At 43.5% G+C, this 20,858-nt stretch overlaps 1 protein-coding gene across 2 annotated transcripts in view; it reads left to right on the top strand.

Annotated features, from left to right (window-relative positions):
• Positions 1-20,858, top strand: part of ANO2 (anoctamin 2) — a 145,410-nt gene that overhangs the window by 55,671 nt on the left and 68,881 nt on the right. For both annotated transcript variants that reach the window (XM_083615565.1, XM_083615566.1), the window contains 3 exons: positions 763-923; positions 4,865-4,947; positions 9,850-9,933. In XM_083615565.1, the coding sequence (XP_083471691.1) occupies positions 763-923; positions 4,865-4,947; positions 9,850-9,933 (328 nt within the window). The remainder of the gene's footprint in view (positions 1-762; positions 924-4,864; positions 4,948-9,849; positions 9,934-20,858) is intronic.

Here is a 20,858-nt window from a genome sequence, read left to right as displayed (position 1 = left end):
GCTGTTTTTCTTCCACTTGCAGCAACCACTTGGATGGGAGAAATGGCTGGGGAGGGGGAGGGCAAGGGAAATGGTGAGCAAGGGAAGGCTCAGGCAGTGGCGTAGCGTGGGGGGTGCAGGGGGGCCGGCCGCACCGGGCGCAACATCTGGGGTTAGGGCAAATCCATGGGTTAGGGGGCGCAAATTACTTGCCTTGCCCCGGGTGCTGACAACCCACGCTACGCTACTGGGCTCAGGCCACCTTCTCATGCGTATTTCTGGGTGCCACTAAATAGCACCCTCCTCTTAGCATTTTGTCAAGTTCACACACCTAGAGGAGGATGCTATTTCAATTTCATTTGGCATTAAGCCCGAAGAAATGCTTCTTAGTGGTTCTTAGTGATTTTTAAAAAATTTTATTGCCTTACTGGAGCCATTTTTCATTTTCTTTTTGTAATTAAATTGTATTGATTGATTCTGCAAAGAAGTGGGTAAGATCTTAATTATCTTTTGTCCCTACTGCCATTTGTCGTAGTTTTCATTTGTAAGTCACTACGAATATTTTTTAAAAAAATAGAAACATGGCCTGCAGATATTTCATATAGCTAAATAAGAAGGGGAAAAACCAATGAATTTAAATAAATACACCCTTCTCTTAGCCACCATCTGGATGTCTGAACTTCTGTTCTCACTGAATGAAAGTCTGTGACTGTTCCATAGCAGAAAGCAACTTCCCTCACAGATTACATGTTTTTCTGACCTTCTGGATTTTGCTCTTCATAGCAAGGAGATGTGCGACCAACGTAATGCCTTCACCATGTGCCCTCTGTGTGACAAGACATGTGACTACTGGAATCTTAGTAGTGCTTGTGGCACAGCACGCGCCAGCCACTTATTTGACAACCCCGCCACCGTCTTTTTCTCCGTTTTCATGGCACTTTGGGGTAAGTTTTGCTTTGAATGTTATATGCCTCAGTTAGATAGGGCAACATTCATAAGATGATGCTAAACGATGGGTTCGTTCCAGGTTTACAGAACACCACAAAAGTAGTACCAATAAGGAAACAAGGGCCTGTTGGTAGGTTAAGAGGCAAACATGTAAAGGGGTTAATTGGTGTTTTAACTGGTATGGGGAAATTATAGAATCATAGAATTGTAGACTTGATTAGATTTGTTCTTGATGCAGTCTTGGTTTGGTTTATTGGGTTGTACCAGCAGAGCTGCGGGAACTGTTGTTAGAATCTCCCGCTCAATTAGCCCTAACAAGACAAGCAAATTAACCTTGATGCCAGATAGTTCCTCTCTTAAGCAGTCCAAGCTCTGAATCCCCCCCCCCCATTAGTTTGGGCATTAAGGAGACAATGGCAGAGGCAGCCATACAAATGTGCAAATCTTTCTCACTCTGCCCTATCAGTTCATTTGCCTGTGGACTGAGCCTGTTGATTAGGGGTTAGAGCTTGTGTTGAACTGCATGTTGTTATGATCCACGTGTGTTATACAGCGGTACCTCGGGTTACATACGCTTCAGGTTACAGACTCTGCTAACCCAGAAATAGTTCCTCAGGTTAAGAACTTTGCTTCAGGATGAGAACAGAAATCATGCGGCAGCAGCAGGAGGCCCCATTAGCTAAAGTGGTGCTTCAGGTTAAGAACAGTTTCAGGTTAAGAACGGACCTCCAGAACAAATTAAGTACGTAACCAGAGGTACCACTGTATAAGAATTTTCACATACTAGTACTGGATCAGGAGACCAGTTACCCAGCTGTTCTTGGCACTGGTGGAGGAAGAGGCGTGCAGGGGGAGCGCACCATCCCCAGCATCACGATCCCGGCAGTGTGCCATTGCAGCTGCTCCCCTGCCCGCGCTGGGCGCCACGCCCCTACGGGTGGCTCACCACGCCCCCAGGACATGCGCCACGCCCCCGGGATGTGTGGCAGCCCTGCCCCCACCTGCTCTCCGCCCCCCAGTTCCGGAGCATGAAGATCTGCCACTGGTTCTTGGTTGGAGGAGATTTGCCAACCTTCTGTTTGCTGGTTATGGTCATTAATGCTCTTTTTTTTATATAATAGATTTTTATTGATTTTACAACATATATTAAAACACAATACAACTAACAATTGACGACACATAAACAAACAAACATGTAAACACATATAATTTCTTAACCTCTCTTTCTTGAACCTTGTTTCCACGACTTCCCCATACCTCCCTTTTCTGCATCCCTGTTTTAAACTTTTCCAGCAACCCCTAATTTCAGTACTTGTAATTCAGTTTCTAATCTTTTTCCTCTTACCCAATTATTTATCACTGCAATTCTGTTTTACATTACCCATGACATTTTAGCACTCATTAATTTTACAACAGTTCTTAAGATAAACTTTAAATTTCTTCCAATCTTCTTCCACCGTCTCTTTCCCTTGGTCACGGATTCTGCCAGTCATCTCAGCCAGTCCCATATAATCAATCACTTTCATCTGCCACTCTTCCAGCGTGGGTAGTTCTTGTGTCTTCCAATACTTTGCTAAAAGAACTCTTGCTGCTGTTGTAGCATACATGGTCATTAATGCTCTTCAAGGATGCAAGAGTCAATGACTCTTGGGAAGGCCAGTGGGGTAAGCCCTTAGGGTATCTTCAGTAGCTATATGGCAGCAGTCTAGGATGGTCTTTTGTAGGAAAGGCTGGGCTGTTTCTTTATTGCTCTGCTTCCTCTCCTGGGCTCTAGTTAGCACCATGGTGGATTTATTGCACGTTCATAGAATTGTAGAGTTGGAAGGGACAGTGGCGTAGCGTGGGGGGTGCAGGGGGGGCCGGCCGCACCGGGCGCAACATCTGGGGTTAGGGCAAATCCATGGGTTAGGGGGCGCAAATCCATGGGTTAGGGGGCGCAAATGCATGGGTTAGGGGGCGCAAATTACTTGCCTTGCCCCGGGTGCTGACAACCCACGCTACGCCACTGGGAAGGGACCCCCAAGGCCAACCCTCTGCAATGCAATGAAAGCATCCATGGCAGTTGGCCCCCCAACCTCTGCTTAAAAACCTTCAAGGAAGGAGAGTCCACCGCCTTCCTAGGGAGTCCGTTCTACTCTTGAACAGCTCCTACTGTCAGAAGGTTCTTCCTGGAAGGTTTCTTCCACTTAACAGGATCCAGCTGTGCAGCTGACCCTGGTTTCCGTGCATTTGTGCACAGGGATGTACATGGAAGCATGGCAGCTCCCACTGAGTTCCATAAGGCAAAGTAAATCACACAGTGGGAAGGACCAGAACTGCTTCTCACACCCTGGGCCCTGGGGTCACTAGGCTCAGTGGGCAAGTTAATTCCCCAGTCCCAGTGGTGTTCTGGTGGTTGCTGTTCCCTCCTGTTATGTTGGGCTCCCACTGGTGGGTGGGTGGGCACCGATGATGGACAGGGGCATTTATTTATTTATTCATTCATTTATTACCTGCTCTTCATCCTAAGGTCTTGGGTGAGGGAACAACAATTTAAAACACAGCATTAAAAACAGTTTTAAAAAGTACAGAAAATGCAATCAAAGAAAATAGGGTGGATCCTGGAAATACAGACTTTCAAGTGTCAAGCACCAGGGTAAAGAAGAGCATCTTCATCATAACAGAGTTCCTGCATGGGCTCTATGATTTTTCCAGGGGTCTTTGCAAAATAAACCACCCAGTCACAACTTGTCATAGCGATACTATTTGCTAGTAGAGTGTGATAGCATAGCTATAGGCCATTTTAAAAAATACAATTGTTCAGTTTTTCCTATATCCATCCAAATCAGACTGGCAAAATAAATTAAGAGAGTATGTTGAATTAGCGAGAATATCAGCAAGACTACGAGACGTTACAGACGAAAAATTTACCAGAGAGGGGGATATTTACAGAGTTTATGTAAAAGACCATTGTCAAAATATTAATTCCTTCGGCAGGCCTTTATTGCGTTTCTGCAAGTAATAGGTCAACTTTATAAATTTAAAGTAATTAGAATAACGAGGAGAAAATAAAGCCAAGTGTGTAATTAAGGTATTCAGTTTGGGAACATAATGGGAGGATCGGAGGTCATTTCAAATTCATTACGAAATGATGTACAAAACAGGTATCAATTAAGGAATGAACGTTTGTTTATTTTTATTATTTCTTTAACACCTGTTTAATATTTTGTTATATAGTTTTAAAACCAATAAAGCATTTTTAAAAACAAAAAACAAACAAACCATGTTATATGTGGACTAATACACAGACATTTTCAGATATTTGGGCATTGGATATTGCACATGTGTAGCCAGTGGAAATGATTAGGGTGGTGAAGGACTGTTCTACCTGCTGTCACCCTGGTGACGTGGGTGCAGACCCCACAACTGTGCAAGTGAATAGTCCTGATCTCCTTTTCTCTAGTTACCAGTCCTGACATTTTAGAAAGACTCCCTTGACTGCAATGAGGCCAATAGGTTATCATTCATGAGGACTGTACAGACTAATATTCAGTAATTTGAAGTTGGATTAAGATAAATGCTACCCAAATTATTAATGTTAGGGTTTCAAGACTGAATGAGGTCTGGTGTTCTATTGGAGGTATGGGAAAATATAACCTCTGGAAAGCATGTTATAAGTTTTCTCTCAATTATATGCGGTGTTAGAATTTTAAGGTCATGCAATGAAACCGTTTGGCAACAGGTTCAAGCCAGGCAAAAAGTGGTGCTTCGTTTCAGAAAAGTTCCCTGTATTGCTGATTATACTCTACCTATTCTAGGCGTCAATCTAGACTGCTCAGGCTCTGATTTACTGCATATCTATATTAGGAGGGTTTGAATATTCAGCATACTGGTAATCAGAATAATCAATTTTGACTCTGAAGCCCTCTTCTGATTAAAATTGGATTTTCTTTCTCAGCCACCATGTTCCTTGAAAACTGGAAGCGTTTGCAGATGAGACTAAGTTATTTCTGGGACCTAACTGGCTTGGAGGAGGAAGAAGTAAGGGTTTTTTATTATTACTTTTTTAAGTAGTCCAAATAGTTTCCCAATAAAAAAAAACATCAGGTGGAGACTTGGTATTATAAATCCGTAGGGTGTGGCTGGATATGACATTGGGACAAAAAGAGGTTCAATCTAAAGTAAAGGACTCCTGGACAGTTAAGTCCAGCCAAAGGCGACTATGGGGTGGCGCGCTCATCTCGCTTCAGGCCGAGGGAGTCACCGTTTGTCCACAGACAGCTTTCCAGTTCCTGTGGCCAGCATGACTTCTGGCACAATGGGACACCGTGATGGAAACCAGAGCGTCGCACGGAAACACCATTTACCTTCCCACTGCAGTGGTACCTATTTATCTACTTGTACTGGCATGCTTTTGAACTGCTAGGTTTGCAGGAGCAACGGGAGCTCAGCCCATTGCGGGGATTTGAACCGCCGACCTTCTGATCAGCAAGCCCAAGAGACTCTGTGGTTTAGACCACAGTGCCCCCTGTGTTTACCTTACCTCAGTCTAGAATGAGATGATTGCTGTCACAGGAACAGAGAGGTGTAGTAAGAGTGGATACTGGGATATATTCAGTACCAAATAAAGTCGGATTTGGAGGGAACCATCCAGCCATGCGTTTGTTTAGTAATATAATATTAATAGCAAGCATAACATGGCACTGAGATTTTAAGTTTTCTTTAAACAACTTCCGTTTCTGTTATATGCTGTTGGTGGAAAATTGTTTCATAGGAAAAAGAGATAAATCTCTCAAGCCTTTTCAGCTGAGTTTATCTTTGGACTATAGTAACTCTGTCCAGAATAACATTTGGAGGAAGCTTCTCTTTTCTGTTGCTGAGCCCAGTTATCATGCAATGAAAATCTTAACGTTTTCTTGTATCCGTCCCTGGTTTAACACTGACCTATATTCCCTTATTCTACCTTTTCAATATGCTTTTTTAAGAAGGGTTAACACGATTTGCAGCCTTCTAGATTTCAACCCCTTTCCCCTTGGTTTCCAGTAGCTACATGTCAGAATGAGAGGTGGACGATGTAGATGAATTCTAAGATTCTGCAGATGTTGAGTGGGGAGGGAGACAGGGGAAGAGTCAGAAAGTTCATAAATGATATAAATATGAAGATTAAAAGGATAGGAAAGATGGTTAGCCTTAATTACAAAATTAGAAAGATTACTGGAAAGAAGAAAAAGAAATAACTTGAGATTGACACAGTGAACTACCATTAAGGCAACTGAGATGCATGAGAAAATGAAGGGAATCAGAACTGAACATTAGAGCAGGGATAAAAAGACTCCTGCATTAGCTCTGTTTCTCTCTTGGATGTTACTCATTGATGGAATTCTTTTTCTCAGTATTTTATTTTTGCTGGATTTGCTGGATTTATACCAGTTCAGAACCCAGTATAATTATGATCGTTGCTTAAGATAGGGAAGGCTGTTTGATGTAGGAAAATTCTCCAGTCTCCAGACCAGGGTTGAACCTTCAGTCTATCCAACTGTTAGTTATATGTAGGGGGGAAAGTATATTGTTTCAAACAGAAAACATATCAATGGATGTCAGAACTGTTAAAAAAACAAAACAGATATCCAAGTTATTTTAAAATTCCCATAGGTAACTTCCATAGTGTAAATAGTATATTTGAGTCTATTCCTTGGTCACAGAAAATTCCTATTGACGTCAACAAGGCATTTGCATAAGTACAAAATTCAGGATTTTGCTTTTTGTTTCCAAGATGGGAAGTCTCAGTTTTCCTTTGGAGTAATTATTTGGTCTTTAGCTTGGCTCACATGGTTTTCAATAAGTGTCTGGCAGCTGGACTGGCTTGCTTCCAGCATTAGTGGATGTGTGTGATGTGGATATATATATATATATATATATATATATATTCTCCGTACATGGATATTTAGACTTCCTCAACACCTCAGAGTCATTTACAATATTGTTCCAAGTCAAAATGCCTTCCCTCTCTTAAACAAAGATCTTAATTCCACTGGCTTCTGCCAGTGACTCCAATAATTTCAGCTAAACCACACTGGTGAAAATAAGTTCAGAATTAAACCCAAAGATCAGAAACTTGTAAGCACTGTGTGGGAGGGAGATCATTGTGTTCTCTGTGTGTGAGAGGAAAAGGGAGGTGTATTTTATTTTATTACATTTACTAACCTCCACCCTCCGAATGTTTTTGGCCTAAAACTCGCATGATCCCTAGCTAGCAGGACCTGTGGTCAGGGATAATGGGAATTGTAGTCTCAAAACATCTGGAGGGCCGAGGTTGGGGAAGCCTGGTTTAGGATGAGAGACAGTGACTGGCCCAAGTTCACCTAGTGAACTTTATGATCCCTAGTTTTATGGCTGAAGCTCCCAGGTCCTAATTCAACACTCTAGCCTCTCCACCACACTCACTCTCTGACATATGTGTGGTTGGGGAGAGATGCAATTGGGCAGAGAGGGAGAGATCTTGGGCGAGAGAGAAAGAGGGAGAGGGATCTCCCTATCATATATTTAGTATATTGCATCAGGTATTAGTTATTGTATCAGTGGTCTGAATACTCCACTTAATTTTGCTTTCTGGAAAACATGAAACCTGCTGAACTATAAATATTTATCATATTTTACATTCAGCGAAACATTTCAAATACTGTTTGGTGCCACAATGACCATAGCTGTCAACTTACAGATTTGAAATTAAGGGACCAGCAGCCTCAAAAATAAGGGATCAGCAGCCAAAATAAGGGATTTTGCTATTGTAAAGAGTTACTTACATTGGTAGGATTGACAGACGCTGTCAATCTGGTATGGGGTGGTTGCAGCGGGAAGGGCGTTTACCGCCCTTCTGCGTCCCTCCCCATCCTCTCCTCTTCCTCCTCCCTCAGGCCACCTCCTCAGCTGCCACCACGCTGCCACCTCCAGGCTCGTGGGCGGGAGTCTCTCTCCCTCCCCCCCTCAGGCGGGGAAGGGCCGATGGAACTCCTCACGCCAGGACGACGGTGCCAGCGTGCACTCTCTCTCACGGCGGAGGACCCTGAGCCACTGCTTCCCTCCTGAGCCGGGCGAGCATGAAACCCGGGAAATTTAAGGGACATCATCAATAAGGGACAGCAGCGGGACACGGCACGGGGATAAGGGACTTTCCCACCAAATAAGGGACGGTTGACAGCTATGCACAATGACACCCCAAATGATGTAATTGCTTCAGATGCTTTGTATTTAAAAAGAAAGCTGGTCCACTAAGCTGAGCACGGCCCATGAATAGCCCATCTGTTGCTTGACTAGTCTCCTGTTTTTGCTGCCTGTGTCGGTTTGCACAGTATCAGAGAAGTTGTCAGGCAAAGGACACTCGAGCTTCGGCCACCGGCCACAGGATCAAGGTCTGATGCGAAGCTGCACCACTTCTATTCAAGCAAGAACACCAGGAAGGAAGTATGAGCCTTCCTGAACTGGTTATACAATCCTGTTTACAACTCACTGCTCTGTTCTAGCACTGTCTGACTGATCTCCCTCATCTCCTCCTGCTCATTGTCATTTTAGTTTGTAAGCCTCAAGACAGGGCTTGTGCCTCATTTTCGTTTGTGAATAGTGCCTGCCACTATAGTTTTCTACTTGATATTAGCTGCTCCGAGAGATAATTGTTTGAGTGAGATTGAAATATAATAAATAAATAAATAAATAAATAAATAAAATATACATTTGCCAGGCAGGATTTGATTTGGTTCATGAGTTGTGTAGGTCTCATCAATATATATTCATTTGAAACAGACAACAGGCAAAGTGTGTTCTCCCTCATGGAGAGTACATGTTGCGGTCGGGGCTGATGAGACACCTCACTGTTGCTAGGCAAAAGGTTTGGCCATTCTTTTAAGCAGGGGCGGGCTGTTACTGGGGAAATTTATATGTTGCCATTTATTGATTGGCAGCCCTATTTGTTAAATACACTGCACGCAGCGACGAACTTCCTCTTTTCGCTGCGTGCTTCGGATCACCCGCCCTCCCTTCCCTAATGTTAGGCTCTTTGCTTGACCTTGCTATGCCTGTCATGGGGTCGTCTGCTTTGGGGCAGGGGCCCGGTAGAAATTTTGTCCATTTGGCTTATTAGTGTGTGCCATTTGGTTTTGCCTACTGCGTAGCAAATCGTCACAACTTGTAAGGTTGCGGTTAGGCATTGGTTTGGGAATTGGTTGGTGGAGGGGTATGGATTTGGCTGTGCCTGCCCCTCCAAAATGCTGCTGCTGCAAGGGTTTTCCGTTAAAGGAACCCAGGGGCTCACCATGCTTTTGTCCGAACCCCCTGGCAAGGGGCTAGGGCCACGCAAGAGCCCCTGGGAGCATTCTGGGGAGAGGTGAGGCATGGTTCCCAGTCCCGTCTCTCTCCCCAGGTGACTTCGCGGGGGGTGCGAATGTCAGAGCTGTCCCCGTGCGGGGTCAGTTAGTGCTACCAATGCCTAAGCAACCACTCACATTGCTGTAATTTGAATAAAGTTGTGGCCAAAATTATGCCGAAAACCTTAAACAAAAATTAAGTGTCATTGTGTTTTTATTTGGGGTGTCTTGGGGACCTCGACATGCAAATGCCGCATCTTATTTCAAAACCAGTTATAAGGTCCAGTGTGACTATTTTAATTCAATTGTTTATTTAGTAAGTATTGCAAGATTTTGGTTCTAAATGTGTTCTCCCTTCCTCTCCACTGCCAAAATCGTCCCAAGGAACTAGTAAAGGTTAGACTTCTTTTTCCATTTTGATAACCATATCAGTGTTACAGTGTAACCAGATAAGTGTTTCTTATCTGATTGGTGTGTTTTTTAATTGTGAGCTACTGAATTGTGTATCAATGTGCTTTTATTCCATTTGATTATCTACGAATCTTCTGATGTTAACTTTGCACCACATTTTTACATTTTTCTTTAGGAACATCCCAGACCAGAATATGAAACCAAATTGCTACAGAAGAAATCCCAAACTGAAAAATGCAAAAAAACATGTCAAGATGAGGTATGACATTTCAGTTTTACCGTAAAATAAAATGACTGCCTTGGTTTCTTCCATCTGTCTGTCTGGTTGTTTTAACTGTATCTAGTTTTGAAATTGTTTTGTGGGTCTTTGGACTGCAATCAAGTTTTGATTTGATTTGATTTTTTACTGTATTTTTGCCTTCCATTTCTTTTCAACATGCATATTATGTTTTTCTTAGGGCCGTAACCTTTAACTGATTAAAGCCTTGGTTGAATAAACCGGGTTTTGTTCCAAAAGACAAGTTCTTGCTTATTTTGGGGTGGGTAGGTAGGGTGCTATTTTGATTTTGTTGTGTTCCTACAATTGAAAATGAAACGGATAATTTTCCATTGATGAATGGCAGTGGTTTTTTTAATGACTGATCCTTAAGTATTAAAAAAGACTCATTTTCATAAGATACACATTGACTGATATTTATTTCAAGTGAATTGCTTGGTTAACCAACAGCTTTGGACAATTCAATGTTTCTGCTGCCACTGCCTAGACTCTGCAGAGTGGGACAGTCACTGCCACATCAGCAACCCGACCATTTATGGTGGCAGTAGGAGAAGGTAGGGGGACAGGCAGATGGAGTCTGATGCCAGCCAGTGTTGGCTGTAAGTGCATCTTGGGATCCAGCAGATTCTAGGCTGGCTTCGCTCATTTTGAGACTTTCTGCTGGTAGGGATATCACAGATGTACCTTCTGGTTTCCCTCATATTCAGGAAGCAGAAGAGGTAGGTCTGTACCAATAGGAGCTCAGCTGAATAGCCCAGAGCAGGGGTGCCAACTCCTGGGAGCCCAGCCCTCCCCTGCCCCAAACTTTTAAAGGAATGCATGGGCTCTTTCCTGAGAGCAAGGTGTTCTGGGCAAGGTGGACCATGAGAGTTTCTATGCCACTGTGGCATTGTCGTGGCAGCTGAAGTTCATTTTTTAGATTTTTTTTAAAAAAGTTAATAGCTAAACAGCTAAATATAAAAGAGAATTTCTAACATAGATGGCAAAATCACAGCAGCACAGGAACTGCTTTTGACCACCTCACCCAGAATGCCTTTCTTTGAGGAAAGACACCACAGCCTGTTCTCAGAGTGAGGCAGTGGCACAGTGAGCCAAGCCACAGCATTAGTAGTGGCAAAACAATGAATGAGTATGGCGACGGGTAGGGGAGAGAAGGAGCCAGGGCCATGGCGGCAGCGGAGGAAAGGAGGAAGACGGGATTGCTCTGGAGAGCCATAGGAGCTGGGAGGGCAGGCATAGGTGGCTCAGTGTCAAGTGAGGAAAATAAGCAGAGGAGTACTTATTTGCCACCCATCTGACTGAGGCAATTTGCCTCTTCCTAAAGCTTGCCTAGGAATGCGGGTGACGCTGTGGTCTAAACCACAGAGCCTAGGACTTGCTGATCAGAAGGTTGGCGGTTCAAATCCCTGCGACTGGGTGAGCCCCTGTTGCTCGGTCCCAGCTCCTGCCAACCTAGCAGTTCGAAAGCACATCAAGTGCAAGTAGATAAATAGGTACCGCTCCGGTGGGAAGATAAACGGCGTTTCCGTGCGCTGCTCTGGTTCGCCAGAAGCGGCTTAGTCATGCTGGCCACATGACCCAGAAAAACTGTCTGCAGACAAACGCCCGCTCCCTCGGCCAATAAAGCGAGGTGAGCGCCGCAACCCCAGAGTCATCTGCGACTGGACCTAATGGTCAGGGGTCCCTTTACCTTTAGAGCTTGCCTGGATGACAGTGCTGGATTTATGTATAAGTTAAACAAGCTATAGTTTAGGGCCCTACTCTCTTGGGGGGGGGGCAAAAAAATTAAAGGAAAAGAAAACTGAATGTACATTTCCAAAATATAAGATAAAAAACAAATAAAATAAAACCTACATACAGCAACAGTGTTTTGTGTTGTGTAGGCTCCTATGGTGTAAGTAATGGGCCCCGCCTGCTAGCCTGCTCCCTAAAATATCACTGGTTTGCTCATTTTTATATACAGTGGTACCTTTGTTCTCAAACTTAATCCGTTCCAGAAGTCTGTTCCAAAAGCAAAGTGTTCCAAAACCAAGGCGTGCTTTCCCATTGAAAGTAATTTATTGTTGACAAAGGACAGCTGGACATATAAAATGCCCCATTACCTTCGGTTGCTTAGGGCCTCATCAAATCTAAATCTGGCCCTGCTGGATAGTAAAGCCCAATAGGCTGGTTAGTCCCCTATATCTAACAATCTTCAAGAGAAGCACTAAGTTTCAGTGCAACCAGAACTTCTCAAGGGGTTTTCTCCACCCACCCAGTTCATCAAAGTTTACCATACTGAGACAAACCATCTGAATTTCAGCAGAAGCCAAAACAGTTTCAAAGATGTGTTCAATTTCTTGCAGGAGTGTTTTACACAACCCAGCAAAAACCACAGTGCACTTCATAGTGTCATAAATTAAGACACTATAATGCTGCGTTTCATAACTGCTTTGGAGTAATAATTCTCCATATTCTAGTAATGCAGCTTTCATCCCAAAATGAGCATGACTTTCTCACCAGGCTGAGGTTTCCCCATAAAAGGCAAGGAACTGCAACTGAGCAAAGACTGTAGACGATAATATTAGTTCTTCCATTGCCCAGACTATCATGGTGCATTAAAATGTATGCATTGGGATAATTGTTTCCATTAATATCAGTGGCTGTCATGCATGCATAAACCCTGACAGGATAATGAGGATACGGATAAGCTTTCTGTCCTCTACAAAGCGGATGTTTTGTCCGTTTGATAAAGCTGCCAAGTTAGGAAAGTTTTAACAATATCCATATTCATCAGAGATTCGCTTTGCACGATGCTTGCTCTGCTTTGTTAAGGGGAGGTTGTAGGAGAGATGTATGCATTGTGTTAACCTTTTGTGTGGACTTTGCTTTGGTCAAAACTGTGTTTGGGCTTGTTCAGTGGTGTAGCTCCCATAGGAAAGCTAGTACCAGAAACTAGTGTTTTGCTTAATTTTCACCAATATATATTTATATACAGACACACAAACAAACTTGTGTACCGAGAAGAGTTTGTTGCCAGTGCTTACTGCTGTTTTCCCCTTTCCTGTATAAAGCTACCTTTGTGGAGGGAGAAAGGGAGAGAAAGATAAATATGGGTGATAATAGATGCTGGAGTCTTTCTTGAACTCACCATATTTATGGACCCCCCCCCCCTCCATTAGAATATTCAAATGCATTGCTATGCACTTGTCTAATGGGTGGAACTGTGCGATTGTTAAAGCTTCCTTTTTAAAAAAAAACATATTTACTCAAATCTAATGCTCACCTTTTTTGGCCAAATTATGTTGTGAAAAGTAATGTGCGCTTTAGATTTGATTACACATTTACATTCGCCAGCAAATACTTTTTTTGGTTTCAAGGTTCTGGAAACTGAGGTGCGCATTAGATTCAATGGCACATGAGACTTGAGTAAATATGGTACAGGTTTATTGATTTTTGAGAATGTACCAAATCAAAGGAGAATAAAAAGCCATAACTGTAGCTGTGACTGAGTGAAGTACAGAGGTTGTTTATATCTTCTTTCTTCTTCTTCTTCTTCTTCTTCTTCTTCTTCTTCTTCTTCTTCTTCTTCTATATTAATAAATATGGAGGAGTGGCTCAGAATTTACATTAGAATGAAATCAGATCAAAACCCATAAAAAGTTGGATGTTTAGCCTGGAAAAGAGAGGAGATATGATAGACATCTTCAAATATCTAAAAGGCTGTCATGTGAAAGATAGAGCAAGCTTGTTTTTTCTCCAGCTCGGGAGGGTGGGGTTCAAGCCACTTACAAGAAAGGAGGTTCTGGCTGAACACCAGGAATAACTTTCTGATAGTGGAATGGACTCCCTTGGGAGATGGTGGACTCTCCTTCCTTGGAGGTTTTTAAGCAGAGTTTGGATGTCCACCTATCATGGATGCTTTAGCTGAGATTCCAGACTGGATGACTGGACTGTACAATTCTACAATTCGAGGCAAAAGAGGGATAGGATCAAATGGTTGGGGAAAGGGAACAGTCTCAAACATGTCAAGGCCAGGCAAAAGGAGACTCTGTTAGAGGGGAGGGGAGTTTGATGTGTGAGTCATTGGAGGTTTATATAATACACTATTTTTGGTTATAGATGTTATAAATGGAAACCATGTGACTTCAAGCCTGGCAGTGGCCAAAAGCAAAGCCCTCAATGCCTTTTGTTCTGCAGTGGCATTACAGGCAATTTGAAATAATAATAATAATAATAATAATAATAATAATAATAATAATAATGATAATAATTTATTTATTATTTATTATTTATTATTTATTATTTATTATTTATTATTTATTATTTATTATTTATTATTTATTATTTATTATTTATTATTTATTATTTATTATTTATACCCCACCCATCTGGCCACTCTGGGCAGCTTCCAACAAAATATTGAAATACAATGGTCTGTTAAACATTAAAAGCTTCCCTAAACAGGGCTGCCTTCAGATGTCTTCTAAAAGTCCCGTAGTTGTTGTTCTCTTTGACATCTGGTGGGAGGGCATTCCACAGTGCCACTACCGAGAAGGCCCTGTGCCTGGTTCCCTGTAACTTGGCTTCTCGCAGCGAGGTAACCTCCAGAAGGCCCTTGGCGCTGAATCCTAATGAATCCCAATGATTGGGGTGGAGACGCTCCTTCAGGTATACTGGACTGAGGCCGTTTAGGGCTTTAAAGGTCAGCACCAACATTTTGAATTGTGCTCAGAAACATACTATGAAAGCTATGTGTTTATGCTGTTTATGAAATACGGGAAGTCGAGTCATTTCTCATGTGGTATACAAGGGCACCTTTGTGCTCACAATGGGAATATGTCAACCCAAGCATTCGGCATTTTGGTTTGGTTTGGGTTTTCTCACCATACTTAACTCCATTTTATAAAGGCGTGTGCCACAAAATCAATAATTTATCTCCTGGGGATTATGTTGCAGTTATTAGAGGTTTTTATTCTGTTGTAGTAGTGTTTCTGAGCATGACACATTTTGCCATCGAGGTCTCCATGATGCAGTAAATATTTTATCTGTTAGATTGAAAGTGGGGGAAAGAGCTTGTCAGGAGTGGAACAGATACACAAGGTTGATTTATCACTCTAACAATGCCCTAAAGGTGCTAGTATTTCAAAAGGAAGCTGAAAAGGCTGGAACATTTATAATGAATGCCTAAGGTTAAGCAGCGGAACAAACAGTGAATAATTAAAAATAATTACATGCACCTGAAAACAGATGATGACAAGTTCTTTTTTTAAAAAGTGATCCGAAAAGGCTTCGATGAGAGTCCTCACCATATTGCGTGTGAGTTATTTTATCATTGGGATTCTTCGTTTTCAAAACCCATAATTATTTATTCATAAATATGGAATTATAACATAGTAAACGATGCATAAGTATAATATTCTTACAAGCATCCACTAGCGTAAGAATTAAAAACAGTCGCTCCCTCAGATGGCTTTAAAGGTGATTAGATCAGTGGTTCCCAAGCTTTTTTGGGCCATGCCCCAACTAAGTATCTCTAAAACCCTGATGCCCCCCCCCCCGCCGTGACATATAATTCTTATTATTCAAAAAGTGAGCTCCTGTTCATGTGGAGGAAGCCTAAAAGGCCATTCACATGGTCTAAATAAGCTTCCAAATTGCCCCCCTTAAAAATCAAATTGTGCCCCACGTGGGGAACCACGGGATTAAATTAAATAATTAGAACTGATACGGGACGTGGGTGGTGCTGTGGGTTAAACCACAGAGCCTAGGACTTGCTGATCAGAAGGTCAGCGGTTCGAATCCCCGCAACGGGGTGAGCTCCCGTTGCTCGGTCCCAGCTCCTGCCAACCTAGCAGTTCGAAAGCAAGTCAAAGTGCAAGTAGATAAATAGGTACCAATATGGCGGGAAGGTAAATGGTGTTTCCGTGCGCTGCTCTGGTTCGCCAGAAGCGGCTTAGTCACACGACCCAGAAACTGTACGCCGGCTCCCTTGGCCAATAAAACGAGATGAGCACCGCAACCCCAGAGTCGGTCACGGCTGGACTTAATGGTCAGGGGTCCCCTTTACGTTAGAACTGATACAGTCCATTGTTGAGAAGTAGACCTGTGCCTACCAATTGCTGAGCAGCAAATCGTGCAGGAAGGCTCTTGTCCTCAGTTGTTTCCTTCACATCTGCCTGTGGGCATCCAGCTGGCCACTGTTAGTTACAGGATGCTGCCTAATGAGCCTTTGGTCTGATCCTGCAGGGTTCTTCTACTTCACATATCCTAAAATAGTGTATCCTAGCATTTAATGATTTCCCCCCCTTGAGGACTACAGTGGAACCTCGGGTTGCGAATGTGATCCGTGTGGGAGGCACGTTCGCAACCCGCAGCGCCGCATCTGCGCTCGTGCGGGTCACGATTCACCGCTTCTGCGCGTGTGCAAAGAGCGATTTAGCGCTTTTGCGCATGCGCGAGCCTGAACACCAAAACCCGTAAGTAACCCGTTCCAGCACTTCTGGGTTTGGCATAGTACACAACCCCAAAACGTGTAACCGGAAGCGTCTGTAACCCGAGGTACCACTGTACTCTGATTGTCTACCTGTTCGGGGAAGTTTTTAATGTGTGACAATTTAATGTATTTTTAATCTTTGTTGGAAGCCGCCCAGAGTGGCTGGGGAAGCCCAGCCACATGGGCAGGGTACAAATAAATAATAATAATAATAATAATAATAATAATAATAATAATAATTATTATTATTATTATTATTATTATTATTATTATTATTTTACCTTCCCTTGGATCAGGAGTGAAAAGCAAGGGATCACTCTTCCCCCAAGACTTACCTTTGTATTAAAGTTGTAAAAAAAAGGGGGGGGAGTCTAGTTCAATAAAGTAGTTCATTTTTATTTATTTACTTTGCATATTTTCTGTACTTGGCTTCCTTGGCTTTCCTGAATTAGAACATCAGGATTGGGGCTAGAATTTTTAAAGCATTGTTGCATTTGAGTGTCCAGGCTCCATTCAGCATCAACTGAAGCTCGGTGTGAACATGGTCAGATGTCATACCCTGAGGTAAATTCTGAAGGCAACCTGTTGTCTTCAGAGCAGCAAGTGCTCCACTGGCTTAGGCCAGTAAGAAAACCCCCCGAGGCAGGGCTCACCCACACTTCCATTTGGTCCGCGTTTCTAGGCAAAAGTCCAGGCTTCCCAGATCTCTGTCCAAGAACTTTTCCCCCCTTTCCTCCAGCAAGAAAAGCCCCACTCTTTACTGCTGAATCAGAGCAAATGACAATCTGCGGCAAACTCAAATTGCTCCAGTAAAGATCGGGTTTTCCTGGGGAAAGTGGCTGGACCCAAAAAAAAAAAAAAAAAAATGTGCTGGGACACAGAAAGTGCAGACCTAGACCTAGAAAATAGTCACAAGTTCATGAGGTGTTTTGAGAGCTGCACATTATCTTTCCCCCTTTGTTTTACATGAAAGTGTGTTCTCATTAATAGAGAGCATGTGTTGCAGTAGGGTCTTGAAGGCCCCCCCCTCTGTTGCTGGGCAGGTTAGTTTGGACGACCATCTCCAGTGATTTCGCAGTTGGGTTGCTGGGCAAATTTTGGTGTTGCCATTTAGGGGGTTGGACCAAAGGTTATAAAATGAAGTCACCCAGCTGTGTGCATCGGATCACCCGCCCACCCTCCCTAATTTTAGGAATCTTGGTTGACCTTGCTGTGCCTGTCATGGGGTTGCCTGCTTTTGGGGCAGGGGCCTGGTAGGAATTTTGTCCATTTGGCTGATTGGCTGGGGCCATTTAGTTTTTGCCTGCTGCGTAGCAAATCATCACAACTTGTAAGGTTGTGGTTAGGCATTGGTTAAAAATTTGGTTGGTGGAGGGGTATGGATTTGGCTGTGCCTGCCCCTCCAATGCTGCTGCGAAAAGGGAATTCCGTTAAAGGAATCCAGGGGCTTGCCATTCTTTCGTCCGTACCCCTGAAGGGGGCTTAGGGCTGTGCAAGCCCCAGGGAGCATGGGGGGGTGAGGGTCTAGTGCCTGGCCCCATGCTCTCCTCAATATTGTTTTCCCTTACTGGCTTTCGCTGGAATCCGGAAGTCAGTTCTGTCCCTGGGCGTGGGGACAGATAGTCATAACCAATGCCCAAGCAACCACTCACATTTATGTATTTTAATAAAGTTGTGGCCAAAATTATGCCAAAAACCTTAAACAAAAATTATGTGTGAAGTGTGAATCATTTGGGGGTGGATTGAAGGACCTCGACACGCAATTAGCTTCTTGAGTTGCTACAGAGTGCGGTAGCTGACATACTGAAATGGAGACAGAAAAGAGGAGAATGAATGTGATGGTGTACTATTCTTCACAAGGACATTGTACATGTGAGGGATGTTATTATCATGATGAACAATCCCTCAGTGGCATTTCGATCCCCGTTTAATAATTTGCAGGATTCACGAGAAAATAAATTAGTCCTAAGCTTCACGTTGTGCATCTCGATTGACATTTCCAACTTGGAGAAAGTAACTTAACAGACACTAAACTGAGTAATTTTAGAAAGGGATTCAGAAATAAGTTGTTGTTGTTGTTGTTCCCAATGTCTGCTCCAGGAACTCGAGCCAAGGAATGAGAGCTCTGTTCAACTGTAAAATATTTTCCTTGAGAAAAAATGTGGAATCTACCGTCTGGGTTCAGTCAGGATTAAGAATTAGTGTGACGTGGTCACATTCCTCCAGCAGACAGATGGAGAGGGCAGGTAGCCGCAAAGCTAAACGACAGACTTTACCGTAACTCTGATCATCTGCTTGAATGGGCAAGCAAGTGGAGCTACTAAGGAGGAGGAGTGGAGAGGGCAGCCAAGTGAGTAGCAGTGACTACTTCTTCCCATTGCTAACCATTGTTATACAGTGGTACCTCGGGTTAAGAACTTAATTCGTTCTGGACGTCTGTTCTTAACCTGAAACTGTTCTTAACCTGAAGCACCACTTTAGCTAATGGGGCCTCCTGCTGCTGCTGCTGCACCGCTGGAACACAATTTCTGTTCTTATCCTGAAGCAAAGTTCTTAACCCGAGGTAATATTTCTGGGTTAGCGGAGTCTGTAACCTGAAGCGTATGCATAGCTGTCAACTTACAGATATGAAAATAAGGGACCAGCAGCCTCCAAAATAAGGGATCAGCAGCCAAAATAAGGGATTTTAGTCAAGCAGCAGCCAAACGAAGCCTCAAGCGTTGGTTCCCACAGCGCAGCAACCCGGCAAAGGGGATGCAGCAAGGAAAACCACCTCTCTGCTGGGAGGCGCTGTGCAAAGGCGAGTCCCCAGGCAACGTGGCCGATTTGATCGGCACAAAGCATGCAAGCTCCACCCCCCAGTCATTCTTGGACTCTTCATTGGGTGAGCAACGCAACCAAGCAACACAGTTGGAGCCTCCCTCCTCCCTGGCCGGCAGGGAGGGAGGGAGAGCAGCTGCTTCCTTTGAAACCCGGGAAATTTAAGGGACATCATCAATAAGGGACAGCAGCGGGACACGGCGCTGGGATAAGGGACTTTCCGGCCAAATAAGGGACGGTTGACAGCTATGAGCGTATGTAACCTGAGGTACCACTGTATTTGTATGGAATAAAGAGCAGGTGAACAAACAGTAACAGCAAGGAGCATCTATTGCTGTTTTTCCCCAACCCTCTGTGAGGCAGATGAAAATGAACAGCTAGTACCATAAGTGCTTCTTGGAGGGGTGGTTGCCATGGAAACCCCTGCCAAAGGCTCATCAAACCCAGGAGCAAGTATTTGGCAATGAATTTAGTTTTCAGAAGATTCAGACGCATGGTAGGGAAGATATTTGTCCCTTTCTCATAATGCACTGGCCTCATTTACTCTCACTCGCTATTAGGTGTGGATCAAAATGGCGTCCTAGTTATACACCCCGTTCAGTTTCACTCATAGCCCCATTTGGTTCTGATTCGGGGATATTTCTTTGCTCTCATGCAGAGGTCCTTTTTCGATTCTACATGTGGGGGATTTAACCTCAGCTGCCACAGCTTATTTGATTGCAGAAATATTTTATAGGCTTCTGCAGTTGCATCTGCTGCAAATATCTTGCTGCAGGGTAACAACGGTTCTTACGAATGGGGACTTCACATTTGTGAAGCCTGGCTTAAAGTTGTATCAGCAGAATCCCTGTATGCCAGGCATAGGCAAACTCCGGCCCTCCAGATGTTTGGGACTACAATTCCCATCATCCCTAGCTAACAGGACCGGTGGTCAGGGATGATGGGAATTGTAGTCCCAAACATCTGGAGGGCTGGAGTTTGCCTATGCCTGCTGTATGCTCACTGAGCTTGAATTTCAGGGCAACATTGAGCAAGAGCTATATTGAGTAGTGTTGTGCAGAAAATTTCTCAATAAATCTCAGCAATAGTCTTCTTCCAGTCCAACATAACAAATTTACCTCCAATAAATCCTTCATCTTTATTCACACATGTGTCTCTTTGCTGTGGTCATATATTAAAGCAGTAATCCATAGTTATTTACTTATTGTATTTACTTATTGTTTTAATTTGCACCCAGTCCCATATATTCCATTCCCATTTCCTGTTGTTCCATTTTTCTATCCTAATTTAGAAGAAAGTTCTTACATTTCCATTCTTTTTCCAGAAGTGTTGCCAGAGGCTTGGTAGCTTTTCCCTCTAAATTCACTCCAAATTGTACACCGAATCCTTTCTTTCTCAGCTCTGCCTCTGCCAGATCAGAATATTTCTTATTCTCCTCCAACAACATAACTCCACTGTTTAACTTTCACTCCTCCAGACACCTGTGTGGAGGTCCTCCCCATTTCAGCATCTTGTTGTTGTTTAGTCGTTTAGTCGTGTCTGACTCTTCGTGACCCCATGGACCAGAGCACGCCAGGCATTCCTGTCTTCCACTGCCTCCCGCAGTTTGATC

Source organism: Podarcis filfolensis (genome assembly GCF_964270895.1).
Source record: "Podarcis filfolensis genome assembly, chromosome: 5".
Lineage (NCBI taxonomy): Eukaryota > Metazoa > Chordata > Lepidosauria > Squamata > Lacertidae > Podarcis > Podarcis filfolensis.
This window is presented reverse-complemented; position numbering and strand designations above follow the sequence as displayed.